Source organism: Rhagoletis pomonella, unplaced genomic scaffold (assembly GCF_013731165.1).
Source record: "Rhagoletis pomonella isolate Grant_MI unplaced genomic scaffold, Rhpom_1.0 Rhpom_scaffold_00002, whole genome shotgun sequence".
In the NCBI taxonomy this organism is placed as follows: Eukaryota; Metazoa; Arthropoda; class Insecta; order Diptera; family Tephritidae; genus Rhagoletis; species Rhagoletis pomonella.
Genome location: NW_023458556.1, coordinates 51946571 through 51963434, shown reverse-complemented (window position 1 = coordinate 51963434; position 16864 = coordinate 51946571). Strand labels below are relative to the sequence as shown.

Here is a 16864-nt window from a genome sequence, read left to right as displayed (position 1 = left end):
ACTCATAAAAAATACATTAGGGGCAATTTTATTTGTGATTTTATTCGGCAGTAAATTAAAAATAAACTTTGTTTGCAATTTAATTCATCAAACAAATAAAAAAATTAGTTTTATTTTATTGGAAAAGGTATTTTATGTTGGAATATTACGAATCTCATTGATTTGCTCGACACATCAAACGGCAAATAAAATTAACTTTTTATTTTATCGAATCAAATTACAAATAAGTTGTATTCGTTTGATTCATTATATTTAGTGCCGATTTCACAAGTAGGTTTCTAAATTCATCTGGCCTTCAGTCATATTTTTTCAGAACAAAATTTGTATTTAAAGGGCAGATAAATTTTAAAACCTACTTGAGAGAATGGCCCTTAATATTTGTTTCAACTTTCAATTCAGTAATTTATGGATTTGGGATTTGACTAATTGAAATTTACGCAACCCTGTTTGTGTGGAGAGTACTGTCTTCACTGCAGTCGGCTGCTCAGTCACCATACTTGAGGCACAAGAGCTAATGCCAGCTGCCGCCCTTTTAGCCATTTCAGGACCATCAGATCCCCAGCCGGCACAGCAGCCAATATAGGTATCGCGGCAATACTCCCTCATGCGTTATCATCTCCGAACTACAGGCAATATCACTTCTGCAGTTCAGTTGCAATGGGCAACAACGCAAGACCTCGGGGGTAGTAATTGGTGAGACGGGCGAAACTCGTCTCCGGCTGGTTCTCTGCAGAGACCATCATGGTGACGACAGCGGCTCCTAACGGCCTAACCCGGTTCAATTTATATCAAAGCCGTGGTTATTATTATTGAACTGGAATTCATCAATTTTAGCGATACTACTTGCTCCCAATTTGTCAGCATAACCCTATCAAGAAATTCAAGTTCAAATTTTTAATCCGAGTTTTTAAAATAAGATTTGGCATAGCTAACGCTATACTAAGACGGATTGACTATATGATCCCGGATCTTCACTTTGGAACGAACTTAGAAGCCCCTATAGAAGTCAAAGGCTGGTGTGAATGTCTATGCAGACGAATCGAAGGTATAGAAGAACGTAAAGACGGTAGTCATTAACGCGAAGCTCGGCCTCAACAAATCCTATAAGCTGCCAAGCTACTGCAGCATTTTCCATAAGGAGGGCGAAGCTACTAAACAGCACTGCACCAAATAAGAAGGTGAATCTCTATATATTGATTTAGACCGTCAGGCTGCGATAAAGGCGCTAATATCGCACAGCACTTCCTCTAGAAGTGTGACGGAGTGCATGGTAGCTCTGGATTTGTTAAATGAAGCTCACGAAGTTTCTCTTTTCCCTCAAGAGAGAGACATCACACGCCTTCAAACTGGCTCTGACTAATGATTACATCTGTAGAAGATGCAGAACGAAAGATGGATAGAGGTACATATCGCCTTCGAGTGTCCTGCCCTTAGCAGACTGCTGAGCGAAGGTTTTCTGTCCAATCTGGAACTAGGTGTTCCTCAATATTGCTCCAGGTAGGCAGTGCTTAGTTGACCTTCATAGCCTCTGCGAGGCCAAGCATTTGATGGCCAGCATACCAAATCTCACCTTTGGAATGCACATTTATAACCAATCAAATTTTATTACAAAGGAATGCCAGTTTGGATTTGACGGTGCAACGAATTTTCTTCCATTACAAGTATTTTCGTAAATTTTTTTATGTGGAGGAAAATGCCCAACAACGTCAAAAACTTCCAGAAATCAACGGAGTTTTTTAGAAACTTGAAACTTGCTCTTTATTATACAAAGATTCAATGGGATATAAATCTGCATATCAAAAATATATGTTGAATTTTTTTAAATTTTGCTCAAAGTTTGAAATATGGAATTAGGTTCATACTTCTTTTATACTTTTATTAATATATATGTATAATAATAATTAAAAAAAATTCAAAACCGCCCAAATGTTGAACTACTATTATTTTGAACGAAGGTGTACCTACTATTTTAAATTAGTACTGGATTTTATCTCGGTACTTACATTGTTCTCTTACTTTTGGATGTACTTAGTCCTCAAAATTGCATGTATCATTCAAAAGAGTAGTCCCCTACTCGATTTCTTTCGTCACTTGCTTATGGCACTCCCTATACTCCACTGAGTAGGGAGTATCCTGACGATATTATTTTTGCTTTGCGCTGAACACTATTTTCACACAAATTTCACTTTTCGGGCGCATAGAAATGCACACACATTCACTTGACTTGTCTATGATTCTCTGTAAGGGAGTTTACTTAATTTTTGTGTCGCCTTTTGAGAACTGCACAATTGTATATTATTTTCTTCTCTTTTTATGCGCGTGATCTTTTCACTTTCTTTCTTTTCAATAGACACCGCCTAGTTGTGGCTCAGAACGCTTTAAACCCCACTTCGAATACATAAAAACATTATACTATGTATGTAATGTAATCAGAGATTTTTTTTATAACTTTTTGCTTATCTTTATTGATTTTTACCAGCGTAGTGCAAATTCTGTCAGACTGCATACACTTACGTATTTTACATCCTGACTTTCAGAGCTCATGAAGCGAAAATCACAACAAAAGCCACCCTCCCTTGCTTCTGTGTGTATGCGTTGTATGAGGTGTTGTATCCCTTGGATACCGAAAAGCAAGCTAACCGCAAAACACTGAATACGTACCCCTATTGAGCAATAATAACAACAAACACCTACTAGGTGCGTACTTACACCTGTTTTGTCATGAACAACAACAGTTGTGAGAATGACAAAGCAACAACTACAACAAGCGGTATCGAAAAGCAAAAAACAAGTGCACTTTGCCTATGACATCGAAATGTCATTTCAAGCAGATATCAAGCACAATCGCAAATATTCAGTGTCACCGAAGTATATTAGGTACATATGCACTTGTGTACATAAACTTTAGTACATTTTTATATATACATATGTATATATGTATGTACATATATACACTACTCAGGGACAATCATGCACAGGTACTTAAGGTCATCACTTATAACATCTGAAGGCTCTATGTAACTTGCTAACGTCACACTGACTTTCTGTTTGTTGTTATTGCAGAATTTATATTGCTATGGCTGCATCTGATAGACGATGTTCATGGCATGCGTCTGGTGTGTATTGTTGTTGCTTAGCACCCCCTAACTAGCATAAATTTGGTCACAATAAACAAGAATTTCGCATTCTATAAAATGTCTACCTTTTTATCATATACAAATTTAATTTTCCACTATGTTTTAAAGCATTTTTTCTACGCGTATGTATATATAGTTAGTGGACACAGGTGTTTTTGTTATTTTATCGTTGTAACTTTGTGTCTACATATGTACGCGCGCTTTTGCATTTCCGTTCGCTCGATAACCGTCGGACACAAAATCCATATCCGTGCACAGCGGACTGTATGCGACACACTCTATTCAATGAATGCTGGTATTTGGCAGCTCTTCGCTTTTGTTTGAGCATGTTTTTATTGCACTCCGCTCTCTTTCGTTGATAGCTATTTGAGGCACTTTGAGGGAAATTCTCGAAAATGCCAACTGGCAATGCTGTGATGTTAAACGAACGCGGAATGCAACACTGTGGGCTAGAGTTACCAGTACCTATTTTAATCCAGCACTCAATTAATGAAGAGATTTTAAAAAGTGGTCGATTCCAAAATCAATAGGGAAAACGGTTCCTAGAATATTTTATACATATATGTTATTTTATGGCCTCATAATAATTATATTCAAAAATTTTTATTGAGCTTGATGCCGTTTTTAATGAAGAACTTATTGTAGAAAAGCGACAATAATTTGAAAAAATGGTAGAAGTGATAGCTATTTCGGAAATCACCACATTTCCTACTGTAAGAATTCTGATGATTAAATTTTTTTGGAGTTTTTGCTGCATTCCAGGTTGTAAAATTACACGAATCTTAAAAAAAGTTTGTGTTGAGAAAAAGTTTCTTCTCAAATTCAGGTTTAAATTTTTCCATCATTCTTCTCTTCGAAATAATGAATTAGAGACAAAATTTTTCGGCCTCAATGAGATTGCGACGTAATGCTTTTGTTTTTACTATCAAAACAAAAATGCAGTTAACACAATGGCTGTATTATAAATACATACATACATTTTAAACCCTTTATTACAATGCTGACAATAATAATACTATGTTCACGTTGAACCATAAACTCGAGTTTCACGTTTTGAGTTTATGAACAACTGTCAAGTGTTTTCGTTGGGGTGTTTAAGAAAGTCAGAGTTTAATTTGACATTTTTTTTGTTTACTTTTTCTTATTCACATTTAGCCTGTTCCAGTGCTCCGGGGTTTAGAATATCAACCGTTTAGCAAAAAAAACAAAAAAAAACAAAAGATGTGACTCGATAGAACTTATCATGCTAATTTCAACCATACCAAGATTATTTGGCACAAATAAAAACCAAAACCAATAAAAGAGGTTGAAGTTAAACTTTTCCTTTTATATTTACAATATCTCGGAAACTATTTGACGGATCACAAAAGTATTGATGCTAATTTAAAGATAATTCAAATACCTTTTACCCGACGTTTACAGTATAACCCATTTTAATGCATATTTGAAATTTGGGGCTTAAAAATATAAAAAGTTATGAACTAGCATTTTCTCAACTTGAGAAACAGTCCTTTTTTCATACAAAGAAAAGTGCCCTTTTTGTTGAGAACGCTATGATCCTCCACTTGAGGTACTGTTGAGAAAAAACGTTGAAGTTCTCAACTTAACCTCAAGTTGAGCTCAAACCTAAATGTTTGTTGGGATGGCTCAAATAGATTAATGGATTTGAGTGAAAATTTGACTATTTTCATATATTTTCTGGAAATTTTTTTGATATTTCTATAAATTGAATTCAGAGTCGGTTTTAGTTTATACCTTGCGAGAGGTTAGAATATGTTTCGGAAAATCCTCAATCATTCACTTAAATGAGTTTTAAGTATCACTTAATGGGCCGTATGCTTAACACCTAAGCATATTCTTTTTTCTAAGCAATTGCTTAGTTTTAATGGATACGGCCCAATGTACGAATTAAACAAATAGAAAACTTTAGATGTCATTTAAGTATTTATTTATCAGGTTTTCATAAGAACTTTATTCTCGACTAATTAAACAGCTTAAAAAGTTAAAAGGGTTGTATTTTAGTACTTTGACTATATATGTATGTATATAAGCAGTAAATTAAAGGATGATTTCAGTATTCACATATTTTATATTGTGTAATATATTGACATCCAATCGTATTTTTCTTTAACAAAGGCAACCACACCATAAACATAAGTTTAATTGAAAGTTTTTGTTTGCAAATGAATACAAAATGCTATGTTGAGGCAAATACATTTTATCAGTGACAGGCAACTCTGGGCCATCTAGGCTAACTTGGACACACTTTTACTTATCAGTTGCAAATTAGAGCTGGAAAATGATCGATAGATTACACTATCGATATTTTCAGATACTATCGAGAGCCACCTAGTATATCGAAATTTTATAATGAACACACTTATGGACTGCGCTGTTCTTCACTTTTTTTGCACCTATCGAACACAATTAATATGAGTTTATTCACAAGAACATATCATTTTATGGTTTTATTTTCTGTAATTTTATCATAAATTATTTTAAAATAATTGAAATATACATACATACATATATATGAACATACATGCATACATATGTGTTATATTTTCTTCCCTTTTCTTGAGATTTAATATTTTTCCATTCTCAGAAAAATGCTGAATTCACAAACGGCATGCCCTGCAAAAATCGTTGGACCATGTACTCTATTTGTGGTAAATTGGAGTACTTACAAAAGTGTTCCTCTGTCATGCTGTAGCTGACCAACTCGTGTCTCTGCGCCAGCTTATTGTTTGTTATCCGATCACTGCTCGTGTTTTAACGAAACGGGATTGAAGTTGAGCATTTGAAAGCACATTTGCATGTCTGGCTGTAGCTGAACGTGTAGAGATGCTCGCTGTTAGTTCTTAGCTCCCAGCATGTTCGGGTTCGAATACCGTCAGAGGCAACATGTAATTTTTAATTTTTGTCTTGGTTTTTATTAATTTCGAAAAAGCATTTGAGAAGTGAAGAACAAAAGCGTGTACAAACGAAAAAATATAACAACAATGCCCATTGTTAATATGTTGGAGTAGTTTTGTGCTACTCTGATGTAATGCAGGGATGGAGTATATGGTCCTGCCCTAGGACATCGCAATGTTAATTGGACCATATTTTTTATATGAATTATGGTTAATTTTGGAGTACTCTTTGGTCCTTAGGGAGTACTCTTTACACGCATGCATGGAGTAGTCGCGATTTTTGCAGGGTGACCTTCAACGTAGCAGTTACAATTACTAATTTTCAATTATAAATTTTCTTGAGACAGTTGTAACTTTTTGTTTAGCAGTTGTTATCTTAAAGCACCAGTTTTTCCGTTTTGGTCATAGGACTGTCTCCTTCTAACATAAAATTTCATTTCAATTCAAGAAAATTAAATGACTGAATAATAAGAAACAAAAAGAAAACAGAAAAAAATGTCGATAGATGAGAAAAACTATCGATGGTTCATGATAGTTCCAGACTATCTGCACTATCGACAGTCCAATCGATAGTTTTTAGCTCTTTTGCAAATGTCATACGCAGTTTGTAAACAATTGGAGAAGAGGATTAAAATGTTTTTTACATAAATTAACCAAAATATACATGAAAACGGTAAAAAAAATCGGTAAAATGCAAGTTAGTTCACATGACTATTATGAAGGATGTGGTCGCGAGGGACAAATTCGTTGTATATTCCTCAGTGAGTTCCATGCGACAGCTGGTTGCAAAATCACCTGCCAGGTGAGTGCCAATAGAGGATTGCAAACAATTCTTCAGCTTATTTTGCCTTTGCAGGTGCCCGCGGACTATGTTAGCAAAGAAGTATTTGATGCGATTAATGTGTACATCATACCGAAACCCCACCTACAGCGCTGTATACTGACAGTGAATGCGATGGATGTAAAAATAGTGGGTTATCCAGTTGGTATTGAGAATCAGCAGAAGTATGCGCGTAATGCGTTCCTATTCAATTTATGCTTTGTATGCGACTCGTGGGCAAGATCAGTGCAGTATGAACCAGTGGTAAAAAAATTATCAGAGTATTTGGTAAGTGACGCGCTGGTGTGGGCAATCCATTTTATAACCCACATCTTTTCCTGCCGCAGATAATGATGGAAGAAGAGTCGTGCTTCTTGTCGAAAGATGGCGATAACAAGATGAAGTTGCAAAAAATATTTGAGACTGTAATAAAGGATTTGAATGAAAAGAAAGTAACTACAATTGTGGGTTAGTATGTGCAATACATACAATATGGGTTTTTTGAATGACTTTTAATGTACATTTAAATTTTATAGAAGGAGATACTACAATTTATTTAAAAATAGTAACACATAAGCCTGACCCACCTGTTGTAAAAGATCACATGGTGCCTTTGCTATTAGTGGACTTTAAAAATACACCTCTAGATAAATGGGATTTAACTACGCAACAGGTAACTTATATGTAATATAAAATTATTAATACCTATTTATGAACTTCTATTGTGGTTTAGATCTTCCCATACATTAATGGGATCAATCACATTGCACGAATAGCGGCCGAAGCAGATGTAGAAACTAATTTGGTAAAATCCTGCATTCAAAATTTGGCTTATTATGGTGTTGTACATCTACTGCCTATACTCAAGTATAGCAACGTCTATATGTGCACGCAACATTTGAAGAGTTTAATTAAAATTCCCTCATTGAGTCACGCCTGCCGCAAATATGTTGCACTAAATCCTGATAAGTCACATCCATCAATACAGAAAATCTTTCAATTTTACGCATCAATGACGCATGGCGTTACACTTCGTGCAATTTGTCAACGCTTGTGTCCACAAAATTACAACATCGATGAAAGAAAACTAGTCATATTTGGTTTGCAACATAAATTCATACGCTGCATTCACAAATATCCTGTGTTTACGGGTTCTGTGCCGTCGGGGCGTCAAAAAATGTATACAGGACTTTCGAGCTTTGATGAGATTTGCTGTAAAACAGGCCTATCGCCATTTAATATCGAGAAGGACATCGATAAGGATACTAACGTGACGGTAATATGGAAATAAGGTAGCACTTTGCCGTTTTTGGTTAAAACTTAGCACGTTAAATTAACTACTTACTGGAGAATACGCATTAATTCTACAATGTGCATTAAGTTTTGATTTAGAATTAAGACTATAAATACGTTGCGACATATTTTAAAGGTTAAAAATATTTTTGAATATTTCAAACAAGAAAATGAAAATCAATTAAATGGTAAGTTTTCTCTTCATTTTAATTATGACTTCACTAATTTTAATCACTTAACTAGTGTTTTGAAATTGCTGTTATATCTAAGATTTTATAAAAATAGAAAAAAAATCTATCGAGAAATCTTCTGGATTTAGATTTTGCGATTTTAAGAGTAATATTTTAAAGGAACAAGTTTTAGATTAGTGGGAAACGTGCCTATTTACTTGCTAGAACGCCATAACTGAAAAAATCACAAATTTCAGAAAATCTACTACGAAAAATATTTAGGTTTTCCACATTCTAAAAAAGTAAAATTTATTCTTTATATGCGAGTTATTGCGAAATTCTGAAAGCTATATTTTCCACCACGGAAATTTGGACATTCGTAGAGAGCCTTCACTGAATCCGTTCGTAATGAAGATTCGTACAGATACTCTACGACGAGTTTATGCGGTCGGAGCAAAATTTAAAATCGCTGAATCTTAAAAATAATGGAATACTCCAAATTTATTATATTATAAAGCAGAAGAATAAAAAAAAAAACATTTATAAACTGCGAATAGCCTTCAATAAAATCAAAAAATTATTGACATAAATACGAGCAGAAAGATGAACATCAAACGAAGGTTTAAAAGCAACAAAAGTTAGGTAATGGTCCGTAGCAAAACTTCGACTTCATGGTAATAAAGGTTCAGAAGAAAGGATTTCACATTTTTCAAAAAATTTTGAAGAATTCGAATGTCGCGTATACTGGCAGGTAGCGCATTAGATAATCAACGAGATACTATTGTATACAATCTGTAGGAATGAGTAATTCGCGAAGGCGGGACGGTAACAAGAGGGTATGAGTTTTTCCTCAGATCTGAGAGCAATATTTTCTAATATGATAAAAGCAATGTAATGCGGATTGAAGATATTGTTTTAAACGGGATATGTGGTTAAACCAATTTAGGTTTTGTTTAATGGATACACCGAGATATTGTGAAACTCATCAACTATCTCAATTACAAAACAATTATTACTGCAGGACGCAAGGGAATTGAAAGTACCAGATTTTACCTCAGGGCACAAGTGCCTGTGTAATGTAAGTCGATCGCCGTCCGAAAAATGAAAGGTAATTTTAATATCTGGTGATTTCTTTGCATTCAGGCTAAAATACATTAATTTGGTTTTACTGCTAACAACGAGCTTGGCTTAGCTACCAGTTCAAATGAATTTGTTGAACCATATGCAAGTGCAAGATCATCAGCAAATGCAGTGACCTATCCTATGAAAGGCAAGTCAGAAATTGAGTTTATGTAAACTAGGAATACGATCGGACCTAGCACGGAACCTTGTGAAACTCCGATTTTTATTGTATTATAATTGCTAAAATTGTCATGAACTTTACCCCTTTGCATTCTCCCGGTTAAATAAGATTCAAACCACTTATATATAAATCCACGAAAGCCGACAGAATATAATTTATTCAGTAAAATGGCATGATCCACCGTGTCAAATGCTTTCGTACTATCAACGAAAAGACCAGCACAACTATTTTTACTGTCCACAACCTGATAAATAAATGAGCAAAAATCTAGGAGAGCATCCTCGGTTGAACGGTTAGTCCTAAACCCGAACTGACTTGAGCTAAAGAAATTCTTACTATCAAGAAATAAAAAAATCCTGCTTTTGAGTGCCTTCTCAAAAACTTTTGAACTCGATGGTGGTAATGAAATTGGCCTATAGTTATTTCTATCTTTCTTAGTACCCTTTTTAAATAAGGGAATAATAGTTGCATATTTCAAATTATCTGGGAAAATTCCTGAGAAGACACTTTCATTGAATAAATGTGTCAGAATGTCTAACAAGTTAAGAGCAACTTTTTTAAGCAGTCTGTTCGAAACACCTCCCTGCCCACAAGAAGTAGAGTTGTTGAGCCTGAGATAGATTCAAATAAAAAGCTGTTTTTAGAATTAAATATATTGTTATCCGACATGACATACTTACACGGTGAAATTTTGCATTACCCGACCGATAAAAAAAAAATCATTGGATATACCAGCAACAGCAGAAAGATGGGAAATGATATTACCACAGTCGCTCAATGATAATGTGTGATCGTCAGTTTTACAGTTCTTCTTAACAATACTGTTGATGACATCCCATTCCTTCTTCGAATTGCCTCGAGAATCTTGAAACTTCTTTAAAAAAAAACTCAGAGCGTGTAGTCCCTACGCGCGGAAGAAGTGAAACTTAATAGAGGAAATGCCAGAAAGAAAGAAATGTGCGATATACATACACATGTACATATTTTCTAACACACAAAAAACATATTTTTTTAACGACCTTTAATTTTTTTTTTTATAACCAACTGAAACGTTTAATTATTATTTGTGGCTGAGAAAACATCCATATCTACAGTATTAACTAGTAGATTGTGGTAACTAAAGAAATATATGAAACGTTTTATTTCAATATTTTTAATATTTCTGGAAAAACCCGCATCAATGGTAGCCGCTCCTTAGGTTGTTGGGTCATTTCTACTATTAACCATTTCCAGTAAAAATTTTTCTTTAAATAATTTTGTCAGTTCATCAGATTTAGCCAGCGAAACGCTGACGTTGATCTCCTGCGAGAATTACAGGTAGATCATAACAGTCTACTTATCTTTATCTTCATCTTAATCATTTATCTTCTTCTTCATCTCCATCATCATCTTCATCTTCATCTTATCTTTATATTTGTTTTTGATTATATTCTTGTCTTTGCATTAGTCTTTTCCCGCCCAATTGGCGTTTAACGCAGCTATTCGTTTTATATACCCGTCATATGCTACCTGTACCGTGACGTTAAATATTTATCGCAAACATAACGGAGCTATAATAATAAGATTTGCTTCAATAATTTGAGTTTAACTTTTTAAACAGGTGGCCACCCTCTTCAGGCACCTCAAAAATATTTTAATTGTGTTTCTGTAAGCTCTTTCTGTACTGTATAGTATTTTAAGCGTAAGACTTTTGTATAATTTAACTAAATTTTACTTTTGAAACAGGTGGCAACCCTCCTACATTTAGCTAGAAAATACAACTTATTCAAAACCATTTCTTTTGATACCCATATTGGGATAATTCGTTTAACTTAATAAATAATTTGAATTTGATTTTCGTATATATGGCAACCCTTTAAAAGTCTAAAACCATACTGCACATCTGCAGGTCAAGCCCTTTCATATGACACCTCATTTTTGAAAATCGTATGAACGATACAGATTTTATGACTTGATGTTAAATATTTTACGCAACCCTCTGCGGCAGAGAAATTTTGAATTCGATTTTCTAACATGTGGCAACTCCTTTCATGGAACTAAAGCTTTCATGTGACACCTCATTTTTAAAAATCGAACGAACGATACAGAGTTTATGGCTTGGTGTTAAATATTTAACGCAACCATCTCCGAACTCGATTAAAAAGTTTCACTTCAAAAAATAAAAATCTCCCTGGGATTGGATATCTTTATTTAATTTTTTGCATAGGTTCTTATAACGAGAACGGAGTTTCTCGTTAGATGTGTGCTTGGGGCACTTACTACCTAATTTGTTTTTCAGTTTGATTTTTTAATGAGGGAAGAAGTACATAATCCACGGTTTAAGTTTATTTTTAAATTTGCGCGGGGCAAAGGTGTTGCTAGCAGACCGTATGTGAGAGTGCAGTGTAGAAATGAATAGGGAATATGCTTTTGAAATATCCCTCTCAGAGTGAACTTTTTCCCAATCCTCAAAAAGTAGCTTCTCATTTAATAAAGCATAGTTTATTTTAGTTATTTGAGATTTATTTCTCTCGATTTTCTTGACGTAACAGAAATTATCAAGTTTAATACCTGTCATAGTGTGATCAGTGACTTGAAGATCCAGATTTAAGCTAGTACAAGAAGAGATACTATTGAATCGGCAAAATGCATGATCCAGACAAGTGCCAGGAGAATTCCTAGTTGGTTCATTTAGATATGAAGTAAGCCCATGACTGGCTATCAGAGTCAGGTAACTTGCCAACACTGTGTTCGATTGTAAAATATCCAAATTTACGTCACCTAAAATAACCGCATTACTCGCTTTCTCATTGGCTGCATTTCTTTATTCATTCTGAACGTTACAATAAACTTTTTTGTTTACTTATTCTTTAGAACGTTCCTGATGATATGTAAACGTATATTTCAATGGCATTCTGTTTATTCTGGTTGTGAAATGGGTTTATCCGGAATGTATAAAGAAACGCAGCCATTGTATAAAAAGTCTGAGAGTTCCTCCCGAAAGAACTGACCAGTTTCTGAGTGACGTCTGTAGACACAGACTAAACTTATTTCCTTGCTATTTATTTTTAATAAAACTTTTTACACATCTGCGCTCAAGCAAAATTCAAAATGATGTTGGCAAGTTATGTTTATTTATTTATTTTTAATAATTTTCGTTTAAAATATGGTTCGATTTATAACAGAAACCACATAAACAAAAGTTTCAAAGACTGCACAAAGTTCAGAAAATTAATCAATTAATCAGAAGCATTTTATAAAAATTTAAAATTTTTATTCAGAGATTTTAGAATTTTTTTGAATATGCCATTTTGTAGCCCATTCCATTTAAGGACGAGTAGCTTCTCATTTATTAAAGCATAGTTTATTTTAGTTATTTGAGATTTATTTCTCTCGAAATGATCAAGTTTAATACCTGTCATAGTGTGATCAGTGATTTGAAGATCCAGATTTAAGCTAGTACAAGAAGAGATACTATTGAATCGGCAAAATGCATGATCCAGGCAAGTGCCAGGAGAATTCCTAGTTGGTTCATTTAGATATGAAGTAAACTCATGACTGGCTATCAGAGTCAGGTAATTTGCCAACACTGTGTTCGTTTGTAAAATATCCAAATTTACGTCACCTAAAATAACCGCATTACTCGCTTTCTCATTGCATAAAAAGTCTGAGAGTTCCTCCAGAAAGAACTGACCAGTTTCTGAGTGACGTCCGTAGACGCAGACTAAACTTATTTCCTTGCTATTTATTTTTAGCAAAACCTGCGCTCAACAATAGGTGCGTTCGTTTAAAATCTCCAGTAAAAAACTTACAACTGCCAAATTCCGGCGAAATGTCATCTGTTCTCTCACAAGAGAAAAATATCCAAAATAGTACGCGAACAGAAAATTTGCAGAAACTTGCAAGTTAGACGAACAGCTGATATAATTTTTGTTCACATTCAAAAGTGTAAAATTTAAAACGTACGAAAATTCGTCACAAAGTGGTATCCTGACACAGTTTATTGATTAAACAAATAACTACTTTCTTCTTACAAGTTAAGTTAGTCACATTTTGTAATTTTTAACTTCCAAACCATCAAATTCAAATTTGTGATTTGCGTAAATTCAAACCAGCTGTTTTTGATCAGCTGTTTTCCTGTTGGCAAATTGCTGTTGGTAAAAATTTTTCCAGCAGAAACCAGCAGCTTCCCCTCAAAATGAAATGTCACTTTGCTCTCTCAATTTCCCCTACTTTGCAAGTTTTTTGCGTACGCGAACGCAAAAACCTGAAAGTTTTGGTTAAACATGAACAATTAACAGCTACGCGAACGCAACTAATAGCAGCAAAATTTAAAATGATGTTGGCAAGTTATGTTTATTTATTTATTTTGAATAATTTTCATTTAAAATATGGTTCGATCCAAGGCACATTAAACAGGTAGTATCAGTAGAGCAAAAACAACATTTGCGTGTATTTTGTTGTTGCTTCTGGTATCGAAAGTGTCAAAAACTGTTCTGAATTTTTTCTTCTAAAAATAAAAATTGATGCAACTTTCTTTCCTAGTAAATTTGTTTGCATCTCGAAGCATTGATCCATCCTTTACAAGGGCCAGTAATCAGCGGTTGTGCTGCTGAGTTGGGCGAACGTTCCAAAAGCTGCTATTCACTCGCTTGTTTTGTATGGAAAAAGGTTTCACATGCAAATGGATTTTAACAATTCAGAATTTTTGTGAGAAAAAATTAAAAATATTTGACATTTTCGAGACCAAATAATTTGAAAATAAATCAAATCAGCTGCTCTACTGATACTACCTGTTCAATGTACCTTGGTTCGATCTGTAAGAGAAACCACATAAACAAATGTTTCAAAGATTGCACACAGTTCACAAAAATTAATCAAACTTCAGAAACATTTTATAAAAATTTAAAATTTTTATTCAGAGATTTTAGAATTTTTTTGAATATGCAATTTTGTAGCCCATTCAATTTAAGGACAATAAATTGCAAGTTTAAAGACAATAAAAATTATCGTTGATTTTTTTAATTTTGTTTAGTTGGGGGTTTTGCGCACTTTTTCTATAGAAAAATAGATTTTGTTCATATGCTGTATGGAAGAAAATGCTCAACACCTCGACAAGAAAAATCTAAAAAATCAACGGTAATTTTTAGTGACTTGAAACTTGTACAAAACCGCATATTCCAACATTTTCTAAAAACTCTGACCCGCTACCCGGGTCAAATCATTAACACTAATAGATATCGTTTCATTGCTCGATTTTTATTGATGCGAATACTGTGGATAGTATTTTCAAAACGTAAATTTATTAAATATAATATTGGCGTAAACGTTATTAATATCATTTCGCACACGGATAAAAATTAATCAAAAACTATGCAGCAAACAATTTCAAGACCGAAAGTAGTGAATATGGACATAAGTGTGTTTATTTTATTTTAAAATTTCATCGATTTTTTTTTGGCTTTAGATGAATGGCCGAAATGGGTAAATGATCGGATTTTCGACCACACAAGGAGACAGTGTGCGTATTATTTTAAATATCAATACTTGAATGCTGAAGTTGATCAGGGCCATCTACAAGGTATGTATTTGCGATTGCGTAGCAAACTTAGAAATTTTTATTCGTCGCACCACTAAAAATTTAATAGTATTAAAGTGTTGCATATTAGACAGATCTGGAAAGGATGTGGTAAGGTGTACTTGCGAGGAGAAGAAAGAGAAATAGCTTCGAAGTAGCTAAAACAACTCTGCGAAAATATATCGCACTGAATGAGCGCATAAGCTAATGAAGGAAGGAGAGAAAGGGCCAAGTACTATTCCGAATCAAGGAGCTTTGTGAAACACAAGATACAGACACGTTGCCAAAAGCCACCTTAATCCGGATCCAATAATATCACTCTACTTGTTAAAATCAACAGCACTAAAAGAAAGCATTTACAACATCTGGTATTCGCCGTTTTATGTACACTACTCCACAAAGCACCAGGATACTGTCTACCGAAACTTGTGTAAAAACACGACTTTTTTATAGCAATAGACGCGACTGGGTCATTGGCTTGGCCTTTTAATTTTCCGGACAAACAGAAGAGCAGCCTGATTGTTTTATATTTAATTGTTGATAGAATACCAGACTCAACTCAGGCTCAACTCCTATCGCTGAAATCAAAGATCATCCATCATTGGCTTCGGGAATGGATTACAAAGGGTGGTTTGGATTATCCACCGGAAGTAATTTACGATAGAGCCAGAGCACTTTTGGGTGCAGCCGTACAAACATTTTTATTCATCTTATGCTTCATATATTCATAGTTACTCATTCTTTTACCATAAACGAGTACGCTGAGTCAATGATCGATTCTAACAACATCCCCGTGTGCTATATTCGCTATGATGTAGCGCATTTTATTAAAAAATATGCTGCGCTTTGTTCAGAAAAAAGAAAGGAGATAAAACGGTTTTACCTCGCTTGCATCGGGACATTAATTCTATCTCGAAGTCTTGAAGATGCAAAGAAAATACTTCACGTCATGTTAACGGTTGCGACAAGTAATTACGGTGGGAATGAAGATCTTGATGGGTTTCACAAGCCGTCAGCTTGCAAAATTCAATTTGACCATTTAATGACACTTTTAAGTAAAAATACTAAAGGTGATGCTCTGGCTGATATAATCGAAAAATCAATTATGTTGATAAGCACATGGGAAGAGCCAGACGTCGTGGAAGCTGGTGGAAATTATTCATGGTACTCTTGGGCGCTTTCCATACAAAATGAGAGGTACACGCAGACATTAAGAAGTCCCCAGGAAAAGATCTCAATGCTTATATGCCAACATTTCCGATGTGGTCGTGCGTTTGCGCGATGATTTTGTATATGGACAAGTGCCGGCATCCAGCGCCCACGTCGAATCAGAAATAAAAAATATAAAGACGCTCCTCTTTCAACAAGAGAAATTGCCGGCCAGGGTTGACACTTTTGTCCAAATGTATAACGAATATGGAAGTGGCACAATGAAGCTGTACGACAGTGGGATGCAGACTCTGCAACAAGAAAAATCGGATATTTTGAACTTGACAATGCCGGCAGCGATAGTTTGGGAGGACGAAGAAATTATACAGGCATAATGAATGAGACAAACACCTAAGAATGTGTGGTAATCATTGCAATAACTAATATCAATATGTGTATATGGCGCTTTCTGCCGGAACATCACTCCCTAACCATGGCGCAATAATCAGATGAAGTAATA

General features: G+C 34.6%; 4 protein-coding genes across 10 annotated transcripts in view; 3 read left to right on the top strand and 1 right to left on the bottom strand.

The window, feature by feature from the left end:
* The window catches only part of LOC118733787, a 72802-nt gene that overhangs the window by 3343 nt on the left and 52595 nt on the right, over positions 1-16864 (top strand). The window lies entirely within an intron of this gene.
* Positions 1-16864, bottom strand: part of LOC118733786 — a 127977-nt gene that overhangs the window by 97866 nt on the left and 13247 nt on the right. The window lies entirely within an intron of this gene.
* Positions 6734-8375, top strand: LOC118733789 (GATOR complex protein NPRL2-like; the record flags this gene model as incomplete). Its single annotated transcript, XM_036463358.1, is given in 5 exon segments — positions 6734-6854; positions 6909-7160; positions 7220-7340; positions 7409-7545; positions 7606-8375. Coding segments are annotated over 5 exon segments (1179 nt in total). The 3' UTR covers positions 8164-8375.
* On the top strand, positions 15641-16749 carry LOC118733793. Its single transcript, XM_036463363.1, has 2 exons — positions 15641-15894; positions 15927-16749. The coding sequence occupies exon 2, from the start codon at positions 15965-15967 to the stop codon at positions 16478-16480; it is 516 nt and encodes a 171-aa protein (XP_036319256.1). The 5' UTR covers positions 15641-15894; positions 15927-15964; the 3' UTR covers positions 16481-16749.